This window comes from Cornus florida, unplaced genomic scaffold, assembly GCF_030987335.1.
Source record: "Cornus florida cultivar Cherokee Brave unplaced genomic scaffold, ASM3098733v1 CherokeeBrave_3.0.0_Hap2_Chr03, whole genome shotgun sequence".
NCBI lineage: Eukaryota > Viridiplantae > Streptophyta > Magnoliopsida > Cornales > Cornaceae > Cornus > Cornus florida.
The window spans coordinates 20,109,622-20,127,767 of NW_026775573.1; the positions used below are offsets into that span (position 1 = coordinate 20,109,622).

Below are 18,146 nucleotides of genomic sequence, written 5' to 3' on the forward strand. Positions count from 1 at the left end.
TAGAAGAGTTATATGTTAATTTTATGTTTTCTATGTTAATTGTTGGCACCTTATATGTGTGGATACCTCTCACAATATGAATTCTCGGTTTAAGAAAAATACCTTGAGCATCGAAAGAAAGAAATGCAAAACGAATAATATTTACACTGACTGGACAGGTCGTGACAATGTATGTCCGGGTAAACTATGGATTATCAATATGTTTAAGTGTAAATTTAATAATTGTATTATACAAAAGTGCTAGTGTGTCCACTGTCCACTAACTGTAACATAAATGAATCCCACCAATTCAGTCAATTTTTAATTTAGCCCTTGACTCTTAGCTCATGACTCTAACCTTCATTTCATTGACACTTCTTTTGATTCTCGCATTCCCATAATAAGATTGCAAAATGAAAAGTTTGCAGCCTTTGTCGGTACAAGCCTTTTAGAGTTCCATGAATTCCAGAATAGAAAGGTAGTCCTCAAATGATATGAAAATGTATCATGTATTCATCAATATTTATCTCTTTGTATTTTCTTATGTGACCAGTATGCAAATATTAGGGAAAGAGGAAGATCAAAGTTGACGTGGATATTGGTTGTGCTAGTGATGAAGGATACGATGCATGTAGTTTGACCCCTTAAATAGAGCAGAGTTGAAACATAGGATTCATGTAGCCAACACCAAGTAGTTGTGAAAAAGGCTTGGTGGTTGTAGTTGTATTACCAGTGAGGTATGCACAAATTGAGGTCTAGGATCAGTGATAATCTGAGCTATTTTTTTCCCGATCTCAGTAGTTTGGCGTTTCCTGCTGACCTTCTTGCTAAAAGTAAAAATTCATAATATGTGGTGTTACAATCGTTTTCTCTGTAAATTTTCTACACCTTTTTCTCGGAAAACCGATGCATGTCAAGTTTGTTCTGCTTCTTTGTTTGTTAAACCTTCTGAAGAAACCTCACCTCTTCAAACCAAATTTTTTTTTTTTCCTGAATGATGCATGATAAGCGTAAGTAATGATTCTCCAAATGCAATGCAAGATTGAATATTGAGAATAAGAATATTAATAAATTGCTAGTCAAACTGATATTCCAAGGAAAATTTCCAAAAAGATATCTTAATCAGGTAGAATGGTGTTTATGAAACGTGGTTCGCAGTTACGGTATCGGTCGCGGTCGAGATGTAATGGATTCGGGATGAATATCGGTGTAAACCGACCGAATTGTTCGAACCTTTGAAGAAGGGTTACGAACCGTCCGCCATGCTATGAAATGCATAATAGCTAATATAGTGATAGCCAACAGGTCAGTGGTCTAGCGGTACCAAACTCTTACTTCCCAAAATGATATCAGGTGTTCGAGTCTCGGTGGAGGCATGTATGTGTGAGTACTAGTTAAGAAAAAAATATATATAATATAGTGACAGCCATTTCCACTTACTTTGACTTGTGAGGTATTAGGTATTAAACTCAAAATTAAATGAGAGCGAGAGAGACTGGGGAATTCTAAGGTCTTTGGATTTGTACAGATATCACTTAAATTCTCATTTACATGGAATTGCTCAGAAATAAAAAGCTCCTTTTTTTTTTTTTTTTTTAGGGGTACTAGAAAATGAACAATTTATACAACCCATATCACTTCAACCTTTCTATCACTTGAGCACAGATAAACAGATCTACTCTAATCCTGCTAAACTTTTTGCACCTGGATCCTCTGCGATAACAATTCTCTGATGTAGTGGTGTGCTGAAAACAGTTTTTTTTCTTCGTAAATGGTGTTGAACACATTAATTCTGCTTTTATGAAAAACCCTACAGCATGGTGCTGTAACAGCAGATAGCTACAACCCTTGTACCAGTTGAGTTGAGACCGGAAGCACACAGATCATTGCAAGCCACTTGGTGAGTGAAGGCTGAACGGTGTCGCACACTCGTGCAAAAAAAGTATGTTTCTCCACAGAACCAATGTCACAGCCCTTCTTCTGCCCAGTTTGAAATTACTGGACTCTGTCTCTTTTCTTTGAAGAACTCCCTCTATTTCATTTTGTGGGTTGACTCTGTCTCTTTTCTTTGAAGAACTCCCTCTATTTCATTTTGTGAGTAATGGTTTCCGAAACCGATATTTAAAGTGAGACGGAGGTAGTAGTAAGATTGTCCTGTAGACACCACCATGAAACCAAGCATTAAAAACTTTACACTAGCGGGATCCCTACCTAGAAGAGGGTCAAATTATACTTTTTCATTTCTACTTTGACACCACCATGAAAGCAAGTTCTGTACTGATTACATATTTCCATCAACAAACCACAAAAAAAAAAAAGAAGGAAATATTTGATGTAATTTCATTATGGAACTATTCCACTTCTGAAGAGTTCAATCAGAAATGTTTTATTTTTCGTTGGTTAGAAACACTGGCACACATTTGTACCTAACAAGAGTAAAACCCTCATCTTCCACTTTCAAAAGTAGAGGAATGTTGCTGGATTACAGACCTTGGCATACAACCAGCAATTTAAGAAGAAGAAAAAAAAAAGAAAAAAAAAAGATAACATTTCATCGTTGAAGCAAATTAAGAAGTACAAATTCAATTCAGCCATTACATTACACAACAGCCCAACCAGCAAATGTCTCCCATGCCTAAGGAGTGGGCATCACTTACAGTCTTACAGTACACTACACAACTTGATAGATAATTTCACAATAACTCAATAACCAAATGAAAAATACTGGACAGCCCAGCAATATATATATATATATAAGTTCCATGATTTTGTGATTCAGCATTAGTTTTCCAACACAGTATCCATTAAAATCCACACGTCCCCTGCCAAAAAAAGAAAAAAATGAAAAAAAAAGGGGCATCCATGGGTTTTGTCAGTCAAGAATGTGAAAATTATAATACCCAGTAACAATAAAATAATTAATAATAAGAATTGAACTCAAAACACCCCATAGATGTCTGTTACCATATTGTAGTGGCTTTGGCACAATTTTATATTTCACCAAAAATGATTCAAGTAGAAGTCTGCATGTGTTTTGAACATATGCTAGTCAATTTGCCTACCTCATTAATTTTAAATCGGTCCAATTTTTATTTTTATTTATTATTATTATTTTTTTAACAACTGAATTTTAGATGTTGAAGTTTTGAGCAGTATTTATAGATTGAGCATTTAAAAATATATATATATATATATTTTAAGTGTCCAGCTATTAGCAATAAGTGAAATCACTCAATTAAAATCTCACCTTATTTTAATTAGAACTTATATTTTTATCGATACTCAAATTGTGTTATACAATGATTCAAGTCATACTCGTGGTGAACACATATTACTTTGATGAATAATTGAACCCAAAAAGACTTGACATTTTATCAACCACCATCTCCTCTTTTCTAAAATCAAATTATTAATATCAAGTTGAGTAACAAGTCAGGAACCAAAACACTTTTTACCGTGTGCAAACTTGAGGATACACTTAAAAGTGTTTGACTCTTTTTATCAGTCCTCAACTACCTAGAGAACTTCCACCAATTTATGCAATGCTGAACAAAAAGAAACCTTGAAAAATCTAAATGGAGTACCTTGCCAAAATCAACCCATAATGACTTTAAGAGAGACCAAAAAAAAAAAAAAAAAATAAAAAGAACACAGATTAGTTGATGAAAGAAATTCAACATACAATAATGAGATTCCCAGCATTTTTGGACATTTAGTTCTTCAGTTTTAAACAACTGAATTTTAAGTACAGTAAATTTTAAGAATTGAATTTTAAATGTTGAAGTTTTGAGCAGTAATTGTAGATTGAGGATTTTTTTATATTTTTTTTTATTCTAAGTGTCCAACGATTAGTAATAAGTGAACTTATTTTTTAAGTCCTCCTTTTAAATAGAACTTATTTTAAGTAGAACTTATTTTTTAAGTCCTCCTGTAGACATAATGTGTACGAGTAGGAATTTGAAGACTGTACTGTGTAACAAATGAAGAACATTGGCTTGAAAGTTGTATTAGATTTAGAACTACCTGAAATTTCATGGTAGAAACAGAATTCTAATCAAACATAACCGTCACCATTTCTTACGCAGGAAAAAGTGTTATATGTCTTAGAAAATAAAAAATGAAGGAAAAAGAGAAAAGGATTTCAATAAAAAATTATAAGAAAACAACTTTGGATAGAAAGCAATTAACAAGGAATAGAGAACATTGAGAGGATCCGTGATTTGGTGGCCTTGTATAGTCACAAAGCTGCCTACAACAACTTATTCCTGTACCCGTAACATAATAGCACTTCCACCACGTACTAGCATAATGTCACACCACCACTGCCGTCTGCAGTGCAATGAAAGAGAAATTCAATGGATAGAAGAAAGAAACAAGTTTGGTTAAGTTGCAGGGACTGTAGAACAAGTACCTGATTCGGTTTTTTTGGACGATTACAAACCACTCAATCATTTTCACTCTAAGTTTATTATGTCTTCTCCAAAATCGAGCTGTATGCGGCGGATTCGGGAAATCTTGGACCAATCTTCCCCTTTCTCCCTTTGGCAACGTGGTTCCAGCAATGGACATCCTAGTATTCCCAGGAAAGAGAGGGAGTTGGGCAGCCCCTCTTCTGGCAAGGACCGGAGCTTAGGGCAATTCCAGATGGTTAGGTCTGTAAGAGAGGTGAGGTGTTGAAGGCCCTTGTGGTTCAGTGCTTTCAGATTTGAAAAGTTCCAGATGTAAAGTCTAGTAAGAGTGGTGGGCAACAGGCACTCCTCCGGAAATGACTCCAACTCTTCTTCTTCATTTTCACTTTTGATCGAGAATACTTCAAGAGATGGGAGTTTTTGCTGCAAATCCCACCTCATCCGGCCCTTCATCAGTTTATTGCAATTAATGATATCAAGTCTCCTTAAGTTGGATGGCAAACCTTCGTCTGGAAATGATTCAACTTCCGGACATTCTTTTATCTGAAAAGTATTAAGAGATTGGAGGGTGTGCATTTGATGCGGTAGCCGCTTCAGATTCTTGCAACCACAGATTGTCAAATACATGAGATTGGGAATGGCCAATAATACTCCTCCATCTCCACCACCATGGGGAAAGGATACCATTTTAGGGCAATTCACTATTCTAAGCGTTATCAGATGTTGAAGCATGGTTGGGATCAAGAGCGTCTCTAAATCCATACACGAGTTGATGTAGAGATCACGAAGCTTTGGAAAGAAGCCTAACCACAGCGACTTGAGAAGATCACAGCTTTCATTAATACTCAAAACTTCAATGGATGTGGAGTAATTATACTCCTTCATCTCCTCGGACAGGGGAAACTCTAATCTCCTACAGGAGGAGATGTTAAGTGTTTTCAATGTAGCGATGGGCAAAGACACCTTAACAAGAGATGAACAATTAAAGATGTGCAACTCTTCAAGACGAATATTATTGATTTCCTCTGATGGTACTGTTGCTGCTGCTAGGGACTGTAGAGCTTCACAACGTTTGATGCCAAGTTTTTTCAATGTAGCGATAGGAAAAGACACCTGACGAAGAGATAAACAATCAGAGATACGCAACTCTTCAAGACAATTGTTGATGATTTCCTCTGATGCTAGGGACTGTAGACCTTCACATTTGCTGATCTTCAGCGTCTTAAGCTTCGGCGGCAGCCCCATGTCTGGAAATGACACAAGCCTCGGGCATTCTTTTATCTTCAACCTTTCAAGATTTACTAATCGGCACAACTCATGTGGCAATTCCTTCAAGTTTGACATCCTTGAAATCTCCAATTTCTGTAGAGAAGACAGGTGTTGCATTTGCTGCGGCAATTCCGTCAAATTTGGAATATTTGGAATCTTCAACTCCTGAATGCAAGGAAGTCCTTGCAGTAACAGCCTAACTTGATTGGATCCGGAAATGTTAAGCTTTGTTAGGATTGGGGTGCGGATAGATAATTCACTGGTCAACTTAGGACAATTGTCTATAGAAAACTCTATAAGCCTAGAGAACTCTTCAATCCCTGATGCATCCCATTCCTCCCACTCTGCCATTTTATGAAACCTTAGTGTCTCCAAAGATTTAAACGGTTTGATTGAAGAAGAAGCATTCCCATACAGCTCCCCACCGACCTTCCTTATTGCATTCATGTTTTCAATTGTTAAATATTTTAGAGAGGGTAACTGCCCAATTGACGGCAAAGAAGAGCAATTTTTACAGCCTATAAGATCCAAGGACACCATGTCACGTAACAAATCACCTTTCTCTAACCAATTCGAAAATCTTGTGCCCCCATAGTTAATGATACGGAGATGCTTCACTCCCGCATGAGGATGTAGGTTGTCAAGTACAACTCTTTCATTTTGTAAATTGTCGGTATCGCTGCCCCATTTCAGCTCCAACCCTTCAAGATGCTCCTTTCCTTTCAGATTAGCCTCTGACGCCTCCGGACCACTGGTTACATTTTGAAGCTCTGAAATGCAGAGTTGCCCCCGAAGTTGACTGAGTTCCTTCAACCCACTAATTCTTGACCCACCATCCTTGCCAACTACAAAATCTGTTAGACGTTGGAGATCTTTCAGTTTGCTCATTTGCATTGGCATCTCAGCAAATCTAGTTTTTCGGATATCAAGATAGCGCAACTTTACTAGTTTTCCCATGTTGACAGGCAACTCAATAAGATCCTCACAAAATGACAAATCTAATGTCTGTAAGTTGCACAACGTTGTTACTGTATTAGGTAATCGTTTGAGTCGAGTCCGAGAGAGATCCAAATAGCGTAAATGTATCAAATTTTCAATCGGTTGAGGCAGTTCATGAATCTCATATCTTGACAAAGATAACACCCTTAAGTATCTCAAAGTTGGTAACATATCATGTAGGACCTTACTGCCCAAGAAAAAAGACCATCCTTCACTTCGAAATGATATGAAACTCCGTAAACACTTAACCTCATTAATAACCTTGAATTTCTCAAATGCATCATATTCGCACCGAAGATATGAGAAATGGCGAACTTTTTCACATATATTATGAAGTGGTTTGTCATCATCCAACCTAACAGAGAACTTCCCAGATATATCTTGAGCTAAATCATTGAGTAGGTCATGCATTACAAAATAGGAAGGACTGTCACTTAATCTCTGAAAGAATGACCTTGATAGTAGTTCATGAAAGTAGTCATTACCTTCTTCTTCCACTGAATTTTTGCTTTTGGGCTGCTGCGGCACAAGATCTTCTGCTATCCATAACCGGACTAATTTCTCCTTCTCAAATTCGTAATCTTTAGGAAATTTCGAACAATATGCAAAGCATCGCTTTAAATACGAAGGAAGATACTGATAGCTCAATCTTAGAGCTGGAATAACGTTTTTCTCCTTCAAACCCCATATCTTACTTTCCAGTATTTTTTTCCAGTGCTCAATATCCTGATTGGACCCCAAGAGACCCCCAAGTGATTTTACAGCTAAAGGCAGGCCTCCACACTTCTTCACAATTTCTCTTCCAATTTTCTCTAGCTCTGAATTAGGCATATGACCTTCATTCACAAATGCATGACTTGCAAATAATGACCAAGAATCGTCAACCAACAGTGGCTCCAAGTGATGACTAGAAATGGCGCCCATTGCTGATGCAACATTGTCACTACGTGTTGTTATGATAATCCTACTTCCCTGTGCTCCACCAATGAAAGGTTTTCTTAAGCTGTCCCAGACATTATAATCATCATTCCAAACATCGTCTAAAACAATAAGAAATTTTTTCCCAGCGAGGCTCTCTTTCAAATTGATTTGAAGCTTGTCAATGTTGTCGATGTTATTGTTTGTTTCGGTGACATCGTCCAAAATTTTCTTTGTTATCCTGTAACTATCAAATGAATCGGAAACGCAAACCCATGCTTTCAAATGAAATTTCTCATGTACTTCAGTATCATTGTATATATGTTGAGCAAGGGTTGTCTTTCCCAAGCCACCCATTCCAACAATGGAGATCACAGGAATCTGATTCCCAGTTGCAATATCGTCGGTCAACAATTTCATTATATCCTCTTTGTCTTTGTTCCTCCCATAAATCTGAGACTCATTCACCAGGGAAGTTTCTTCTCTGTTGTTTGGTAAGTGGGAAGTTCCTTGTCTTCCAACATTCTCCATCAAATAAAGAGAATTTTTTTGGTTGATGAACTCGTCCAACTTACTGATGACCTCTTTCATCATCGACTCTATAGCATTATCAGAATGATAAGCAGGAGTCGAGACAAAACAATTAATTCGTAACAGAAATTGCTTCATTAGATGGAGAAATCGACGAACAATACTTGTGCTGCTTTGGGTTTGGGGAGGATGATGATCATCAGCTTCCAACTTGTGCCTCAAGGCCTTGGTAGCTATCTCGTCCAGTAAGTCGTCAGCTTGGTAGACAACATGTTGGACCTCGTCCAGCCAAGCTTTCACTGCCGGGTTGGTAATCTGCTTGTCCTCGGCATCATCCAACACTACTTGAAGGGCCAGTAACTTTGTCTTCATATTGCTTCTGAGTCCATCATCAAATTTTTGTTTGGAAAAGAAGCTTTTGAACTCCGGAGAAGCCAGACGATCAAGCAGCACGTCAAAGGAAGCCGAGAGAAGTGCTCCAACCACCATTTCAGCCATTTTCTTGTTCTTTAAGTTGCTGAGTAAAGAGTAAATTGAAACCTAAAAAAAATTATGGCAAAAATTAAATCACTAGAATCATATTTGAGTAGAAGAAATAATTTTTTTATTTAAAAATAAGTTAATCAATAACCGTAAATTACACGAAATCTATTCTATCAAATTTAACAATAAAATAAAAAAATTTAAAAATAACTACGAAGGTAAAATTAATAGAATCATATTCAAATAGAATAGAAGAAAGAATTAAGGATTCTTTTAAATAAAAAACTTGAAAAATAACATAAAAATTAAATCAATAAAATTATATTAGAATATAATAAAAGAAATAATTTTTTTTTTAAAAAAACTTAATCAAAAACTCTAAATTAGACTAAACATATTCCATCAAAATTCACAAGCAAATAAAAATAAAAAATAAGTAAAATCAATAGATCGTACTCAGATATAATTAAAAATTCTTCTAAATCAAAATATTAAAAAACTAAAAAAAAAAAAAAACTCAATAGTCAATAGTCAATATCAAAGAACAAAGAATTGAAAATTCTTTAAAATCAACACTCTAAAATAACAGCAAAAGTAAAATTAGTATAATTATACTCAAATATAATTAAAAAAAAAAAAGAAGAAGAAGAATTTTATATATAAAAAAAAAAAAAAAAACTTATTTAATCAATAAAGCAATTTTTGTATAATTTTTTTTTTTAAAAAAAACTTATTTAATAATTTTGTATAGCATTTTCCAGTTAACATTGGACAAAGTAAAGCTACTTTGGATTACGGGTGCCCTCACGATAGCATCATGAAAGAAATTGCTCCAATAAGTTAATATGGTTGCTGCAATAACATGGGACAATGTACCTTCCAAATATATTTATCTACAATATTAAGTTTATTATTAAAAGTACAAAAATTGTTTTCAGTGTTTCAGTATATTAATTTATTTAATAATATAGTACTGAAAATACTAATAATAATAATAATAGTATAGTAATAGAAAATATTTGAAATTCAATAAAAGGAAACCAGAATAAAAAATATATATATTGAAATTCGATAAATGAAAATCTAATTAGAGAACCAAATTTATAATATTAAAAAATATATTTAATAATAGAGTAGTAGAAAATCTAATTAGTGAAGGAAATATATACAATTAAAAAACTAAAAATACAAAAATTCAATAAAAAGAAATATAATTGGATAAAGAAATATATAATATTAAAAAACTTATTTGTTAAATAGAATAAAAGGAATTATAATTAGAGGAGGGAAAAGAATATTGAAATTCAATTTTTTTGTTTCTCTCATAAAGTCTCTCACTCTTTGGTATAAATATATAAGTGATTATAATTGAAATCAAATAATGTTACATTTTTCATGGTAACATTTAAAGAGTTTAATTTTCAAAAATAAATAAATAAATAAAAATAACATGTAAATTTTTTTTCAATACACACATATTTATATATATAATAAACAGCATAGAAAAATTCAAACTTTAAATAATTTAGTAAAAAACTTCTTATATTCTTCTTTTCTGTATCTTTTTTTATTTCAATTTATGCAATTCTCTCTATTGTCTCACACCCTTGCAACTCCATCTCTCTCTCTCTTACTTTATGTACTTCTTCTTTTTTTGGTTTCTCACAAAGTCTCTCACTCTTTCGTAGAGATTTATCTCATTTTTTACAAAAAAAAAAAAAAAAAATTTGATGATAAGCAACAATATTTGATGATAAGATTGTACCCTAACCAAAACATAATTTTTCGCTTTGCATTGAAGAAACGAATGAATTAATTGAAATATATATATATATATGATGCAGATTACATAATATAAACAAGTAATATGCATTACTTAAGTAGAGATTCCGAAATCTCTGTTTGTTTTGAGGGTTATATGACAATCAACAAATAAAGTTGTGTCTTCAAAACAATAATTGAATAATTAGTATAAGTTCCAACAAGGGAGAGTAGGAGATACCACATATGAAATGAAAGATATAATAAATTCACAATTCAAATCTTTATATATTGTCAAATCGTAGCCAACTAATGGCGGAAACCCAATAGTATTAATTTTGACACACGAGTAAGGTTTGAGGTAGAAGAATAGTTCAGTGTCGGTCAAGTGCAGAAAATACTCTTAAATTATATTTAAGTACATATCACACCATTCACATACAAAAATCATCCCTAGAGTTTTAATTTGGTGCAAATACGTCTCTCTAATAAATTTAAACCCTAAGTTGACTAAATTACCATTACTAAACTATTTTATAAAATATATAAAAATAAATAATTTTGTAAAATGACCGAAAATGACATTATTGGAGGATGTCCCTCTCGTGCAAAAAAACACCCCTAAAGTTTCAATCTGGTGCAAATAGGTACCTCTAACAAATTTAAACCCTAAATTGACTAAATTACCATTTCTAAACCATTTTATAAAATATATAAAAATAAATAATTTTATAAAATGACCGAAAATGACATTATTGGAGAAACCTGGCAATGGACAAGTAAAGGTAAAAACATAAAATAAAAATAAAAGTCTAAAAGAAAAGTAAAGATAAAAATAAAAAAACTACAAACTAATAAAAATAAAATTTTTCCAAACTCCGAAAACAAGGGCACACTGATATTGGAATTTTTTTTTTTTTTTTTTTTTTGTTTAACAGTGTTGGTACGAAAAAAAATAAAATAAAGAAAAAAAAATTAGTAGAAAAGAGTAAATTGGAATCTCAAAAAATTCAAAACCTTGCTCTACAAATTCTCAAAGTTTTTTTTTAAAAAATGTTTAGAGATATATATATAAAAAAAATGTTTCAAAAAGAAAATATAAGGTAACGTGTAGTGTGTACATAACACCTATATAGTATGAAATTAGTAGCATATATACCCCCTTGGGCATTTTCGGAAGAGTAAAAGGGAAAAACATGTATTACAGCACTAATTTATATCAGATGGGATATTTTTGCACAATATGAAAAGATTAGGGGTGTTTTTTTGCACATTTTTTTAAATATGGGTAAAAGTGTTGGGCGGAATATAGTTTAGGAGTGTTTTTTACACTTGTCCAAAAATAAATGATCAAGGAAATTTTGAAAAATAACGTAACTTCAGATAATAGGTCACACTCAATAGGGGTTTTGGGGAAAATAAAATGTTGAATTCTCATTCCAATAGAACAAATAAACTATTACTTTAATGAATGATCAGTAATTGATTTTTGATTGTCTTAATTAATTAGTAAATGGTACTTCAAATTACCGCTCATGTTGTTTTTGGTTTTAATATTTTGGTAACGTTTTGGATTAATAAAATAAAAAAAATTACAAAATGTTGTACCTGGCAATTAATGCAGGGTCCGGTTCTCCCTTCTCAGTCCACACTTATTATAAATACTTCAGGCCAATAAATACTGCAACACAAGCCAATAGAATACTGCAACACAAGCCAATAGAGAGAGAGAGAGAGAGAGAGAGAGAGCAACTGTAAAAAGCCTGGAGAGAGAGAGAGTCGACTGTGATATTATTGCCAAGGGCAAGCCTTAGCAGTAAAAAGCGTCTTCAATGTTTCCATATTTTGATTAAGGAGAAAGAAGTAAAGCTTAGTGGTAAATTTTTTTTCTTGGAATTTTAAATTTTTGGGACAATAAAATAGATAAAAGTAAATCAAATTTTCTGGTAACAAATCAGAGATTGAAAAGGTTGTCTCATTCGAATAATTCAAATAAAAATAATTTACTAAAAAAAACTAAAATTTACCTGAAAACAAAAACAAATAAATATAGTAAAAAAGAAGAAGAAAAAAATAATATAAACACAAAATAGGGACATGAAAGGGTAAGTGTATTGAACTTAAGTACACACTTAGAAGGGGGGAAAACTTAATCATAAATGCTTCAAATATTGTTTTGTGATTAAATTGTGATGCTGTTACAGCTTATTACAATTGTTCTTTTTTGAGAATGAATAGATTATATCACGTAACTGCATGCCTTTTGGTATCAGAAAAAAAAAACTCTTTCAATCTTTAATTTTCTGGTCAAGTAAATTGCAAAAACTTCACAAATATGAATATATTCTTAAATATATTGACTAAATATACTAAAATATGAAAAAATAATATATAATAAAATTATAAAATAATATTATCTAAAATTTAGTTTCAACTTGGGAGTACATTTAAAAAAATAAATAAATAAGCTACTACTTTGGATTATATTCCTCATAGGCTCCCCCTAGATGCTTCTCGATCATGAATCATTTTGAAGGGTATAGCTTTTTTTATTGACTTGTTGTGGAACCCAATATGAGGAAAAAAAAAACAAAAAAGAAGGAAAGTTTTATTAAATTATTATTTTTATTTACATCTTTATCTAAAATGATAGATATTGATTGTAAAAAAGCAAAGGACCCATGCTGTCACACTAAAGCAAGAGCCAATCGTAATTCATTCGCTACTGTGTGAAAGAGACACGCACTCAAAGAGGTTTGTCACATATATACACATTACACATGGGATTTTAATAATAATAGGTGACGTTCCAGCACAACTGTGAATTTAGATTTGATTACACAAGTTACACATATTTTGTCGTCTTCTAGATTTAATAAATGTGTTGTTTTTTTTTTTTCACTTATATAAAAGAATATTTAATTTTTAACATGATACAAAAAGGACATACCCTTATTTAATTACTGAAAACTTCTAATTTTTCAAATACAACATTTATTTAATTTTCTCGATCACATAGAAACTAAGTGTAACATTCTGTCGCATTAATATATTTATTATCAACCAGTCTTTCAATGCGGTAAATTAGAGCAAATGCAAAATTTGTGTTATACTAAATAATCAATATCCAATTAGTAAAACATTTCTATTAGAATTTCCAAATTTAAAAAAAAAAAATTTTTAAATTAATCAAAAAATTGGCACATCAGCTTTCTTGTATAAGTCCAAAATTCATGAATGATAAACGCAAAAAAAAAAAAAGATAAAAGAGAGAGACAAAAAACATTCAGAAAAATCCTTGGAAAGAGAAGTATTTGATTTTTTATTACATTAATTAGTAAAAAATAAGTAAAATTACGTATTATATTGAACTCGCAAATTGAATTTGGTGGGATACATAACAGCTCAAGTTTCTAGTTTTAATAATTTGTTTACTTTTTTGGAAAACTAAATGAGAGACGATTGTAAGAGAAACAAAAAATATTGCATAAAGTGAGAGAGAGATGGAGTTGCAAGGGTGTGAGACAATAGAGAGAATTGCTTAAATTGAAACAAAAAAAGATTATAATTAAAAATAAAAGAATATAAGAAGTTTTTTTACTAAATTCTTTAAAGTTTGAATTTTGCAATGCGGTTTATTTTATATGTAAGTATGTGTGTATTGAAAATTTTGTTCCATACATAGGACATAGGCAACATATTTTTAAATGTTATTTTTAGATTTTTTTTATTTTTTATTTAGAAATCAAACTCTATAAATGTGACCATGAAAAATACAACATTATTTAATTTAAATTATAATCACTTATTGAACATGGAAATAAGTATATATATTATATTAGACTTATTGGAGGGATCACTACTCATGTCATATATATATATATATATATATATATATATATATTACTATATGTGCACTATGGTCCTAAATTTGAGTTCATTTCAAATTCAAGGCCTTACGCGATCGCCTTAATACCACAGGATTGACCCCTGCATGTGGGGGAGTGTATTAGACTTATACTTAATCCAATGCTAATTAAGCAATGTGATACACATATTAGACTTTTTTTTCTTTATTTATTTATTTAAATTAGAAGTAACTTTTTTTTTTTTTTGGAAATTGAAGCAAAAAATTAGAAGTAACTTTTGTCATAAGAAGTTGTGGACTGAGTACCGGCCCCTCAAGTGTCGGGTAAATTGATCATTAAAAAGACACCATTTATAAGGGAGTGATTAAGTAAACTAAATTATAAATTTAAAGAATAAATATTCTCAATTGCTAGATGAATATTTGCAGCTGCTAACATTAGTATCTTTACTTATATATAATGGTCAAAATTATCATTAATTTATTTGCTCATAATTTTGATTAAAAAACCATAGAAATTTATCATTGCTAATTATAATTTATTTCAAAAAATATCAGTGGCGGGTGGGTTTAGCTTTCTCAGGGGAGAGGGGTCAGTGAACTTCCTTAGTGGAAATATACAGTTCAAGATTTATAGGGTTAGTTGAATCCCAGCACGATGTTGAGAGAAAAAACTTAATAACCATTTAGTGTTAATTTAAATACATAAGATAGTTAATAATATATAAAATATTTGCGTTCTCATTCAAAATTGGCAAAGAAAATAAAAAGATAAACAAGATGTAAAAGATAAACAAATAAACTATGGCTAATCCCTATGAAACACGGACACGGACACGGGATACGGGTACGACACGACACGAATACGGCGACACGGCAAATTTCAAAAAAATAGGACACGGACACGGCGGGGATACGCTTATAAAATTATATATATATATATAAATATATATAATTATATATTCAAAATGTAATTACTAGAATCTTGTACAGATAAATAAAACAACAACAAATAACATAATCAATTTCAATAATTTTATCTCTGTTATAAGAAAAATATAGACAAGACAAAATAGAAAATAAATGAAAAATAAAGTTGATCCAAATTCCAAACGAAGATGTGCAGAAGAGACATAGCTATAATGAACTAAATATGTATATGAATAAACATGTATACTTTCAGCCTTTCACAAAGTTTTATTCATGTAACTTAAATATATATATATATATATATATATCTTGGTCATGAAGAGTGATAATTGAAGAAGAGGAGATACTGAGAGGAGTGAGAAAATAAAAGTGTCGGACCGTGTGTCTAAGCCTCGGACACGCGTGTCCAATAAAAAATAATATTTGGACACTTTATATAAGTGTCGGACACGTGTCCGAACCTCGAACACGGGTATCGGTGTCCAAAAAGTATCCGACACGAGTACGGGACCCCTGGGAGGGGTGTCTGTGTCATAGGCTAATACCTTAATATCGTTTATAGTTTTATTTTGCACATATAAAAGGGAAAAATAACTTAAGATCAACATTTTAAAATTGTGATATAGACAAGGTTATATTAGTAGAGATATTTATAGCCAAATATATCATTTTATAAAGGATAAAAGAAAATTATGTATTCCCGATCAGGCTCTCTAATAAAAAAAAATGCCGACACTATGGTAGTTAAAAAAAAAATGCTATCTCCAGTACAATTGTAATATAGGAAATTTAAAATCAAACTACAAAAGCAAGCAATGAATGATATTTTTAGAACTCTACACGAAAAAAAAAAAAGAAAAAAAAAAAGAAAAAACAGATTACCTAGTGGAGATTCCGAATTCTAGGGTTATATGACAATCAACAAATAAAGAAGTTGTGTCTGCAAAACAACAGTTGAATAGTTAGTATAGATTCCGAGAAGAGAGAGTAGGAAATGCAAAAGAAGAAGGGTCTTGAGCTAGATTGAGAGACCACATGTGAAAGGAAATGAAAGAAAGATATAAATTCACAATTCAAATCTTTATATACTGTGAAATCGTAGCGAACTGATGGAGGAAACCCAATTGTTTACACGAACGGAACTCAATAGCATTACTTTTGACGCAGTATGGTTGAGGTAGGATAGCTGAGTGTCAAAGAATTGTAAAAACTCAATTATTTAAAGATAATTAAGGGTGAAAAGTTCATTTTATTCTTTACTATTTTATTAATTTTAATTATAAAATATCAAAATAATTAAAGGACCAAACTACCCTCTTCCATCTCTCTCTACAGACTTCCACTCCTTCGTCTTCTTCCCTCACACCCATTTCCACAGTCAGCTGTCATTACCACCCTCTGGTTCTCCAACTTCATGGCCTCTCCACAAACACTCTTCTCTCTCTCTAAAGCTTATCTTTTGTCTAGATGGGCAAAGAAAAAAGGGTTTAATAATTTATAAATCCGTCATACTCACTCACCATCATCTATATATAATATATATATATATATATATATATTTTTTTTCTTTTTCTTTTTCTTTTTGTGATTTGTTTCTGTATGTACGTTGATCTGTTATTTTTTGTGAGGACTACTATAAATTTTTTCTTCCATTGGCAACCACCAATATTATATAGAAGGAGAGAGGCTGCAGATATATATATATATACACTCACATATACAGAGAGTGGCGACAGACACATAGAGATACTATATATATATATATATATATATTCTGAATTTTTGATAGAGAGATGGTGTGTGTATATTCTGAGTTTTAGATTGAGAGACAGTGGGCTTGTGTGTGTGTGTGTGTGTATATATATATATATAGAGAGAGAGAGAGAGAGAGAGAGAGAGTGGTTTAGGGATTTTTGGGAAATTAGGTGGTGTTTGGGTGTGCGTGATTGGGTGTTTTGGATTCAAGTGTTGCAAAAAGAAAAAAAACAAAAAACCTTCATTGGGTGTTGAGATCAAAGTTGTTGCATTTTAATTCTGACAAATAATCATGATTTTTCAATTCAAACCAAGGAGCTTCATGTACAAATTGAGCCAAAAATGAAGGTAAATCATATACAAATTGAGCCAAAAACATAGTAGAGTGCGCCAAACAGAAATTAAAAATCAGAGAGGTCCAAAACCTAAATCTGAATAGTTACCTTCAGAGACCAAAAACAGTAAGCTTTAGGGATCAAACCAACAAAGAACAACGTCCAACCGGAAAAGATTAAGTATTGGTTGCAATACGACGCCAATGAATGAATGAAAGAGATAAGTTGTGTGGTGATAAGGGTGCTGCGGTTGCTGAGGGGAGAGAAGGAAATAAATTGGTCTACAAATACTAAATCAAGTGGAGGTTAAAAAGGTAATTCAAAAGGGGTGTAGTTATTCAAAAATAAAAATCAAAGGGCAAAAATATTAATTAATTATCGTTGGGGTGTCTTTGGTGGCTGTATTAAATTTGAGGGGTTGTCCCAAAATAAGCTAAGTTTCGTCGTCTTTTTGACAAACCTGAAAGAGTGTTATTGTACTTTATAAAATAGAACCACTGTTAAAAGTTTAACTGAGGTGTGTACTTTATTGTACTTTATCAACTTATCTACGACATATCATCGGGTTCGTAATTTCTTTTTAAAGATTCGATATTGTTACACACCCTCATAAACTATTCAATTCGGCTAATTTATATTAATATTCACAGTTATACCGCAACTGCGACCGCGAACCGTGGTATATATATACACCAGTGACTTTCTTCTTTTTTTTTTTTTTTTTGCGCTTAAATTGAGACACTGATAGAGATTGTGTTCCGGTATATGGAAAATTTGGCAAAAGTTTGCAATTTACCATCCAAGTACCTGTCAAAAATAAAAAAGGACAAAGTAAAGCTTCTTTGAATTATGAAAAGAAATACCATCATGAAAAGCAAGTTGGAGACATCAATGGATTCCACACACACA

General features: G+C 32.1%; 1 protein-coding gene across 11 annotated transcripts; it reads right to left on the bottom strand.

Annotated features, from left to right (window-relative positions):
• Positions 1-1,376: 1,376 nt before the first annotated feature.
• On the bottom strand, positions 1,377-17,641 carry LOC132299847 (putative disease resistance RPP13-like protein 1). 11 transcript variants are annotated; one of them, XM_059796708.1, is made up of 6 exons: positions 16,461-17,339; positions 16,237-16,333; positions 16,030-16,087; positions 11,958-12,030; positions 4,391-8,645; positions 3,602-4,308 (listed from the first exon to the last, which is right to left on the bottom strand). In XM_059796708.1, exon 5 carries the CDS (start codon positions 8,601-8,603, stop codon positions 4,434-4,436), a length of 4,170 nt encoding a protein of 1,389 aa, XP_059652691.1. In that variant the 5' UTR covers positions 8,604-8,645; positions 11,958-12,030; positions 16,030-16,087; positions 16,237-16,333; positions 16,461-17,339; the 3' UTR covers positions 3,602-4,308; positions 4,391-4,433. The 11 variants fall into 11 exon arrangements, 6 of the variants coding, with proteins under 6 accessions (XP_059652691.1, XP_059652690.1, XP_059652688.1 ...); XM_059796707.1 differs by lacking the exons at positions 16,237-16,333; positions 16,461-17,339 and adding an exon at positions 17,346-17,640 and having other exon boundaries at positions 11,958-12,013; XM_059796705.1 differs by lacking the exons at positions 16,237-16,333; positions 16,461-17,339 and adding an exon at positions 17,346-17,640.
• Positions 17,642-18,146: the final 505 nt, after the last annotated feature.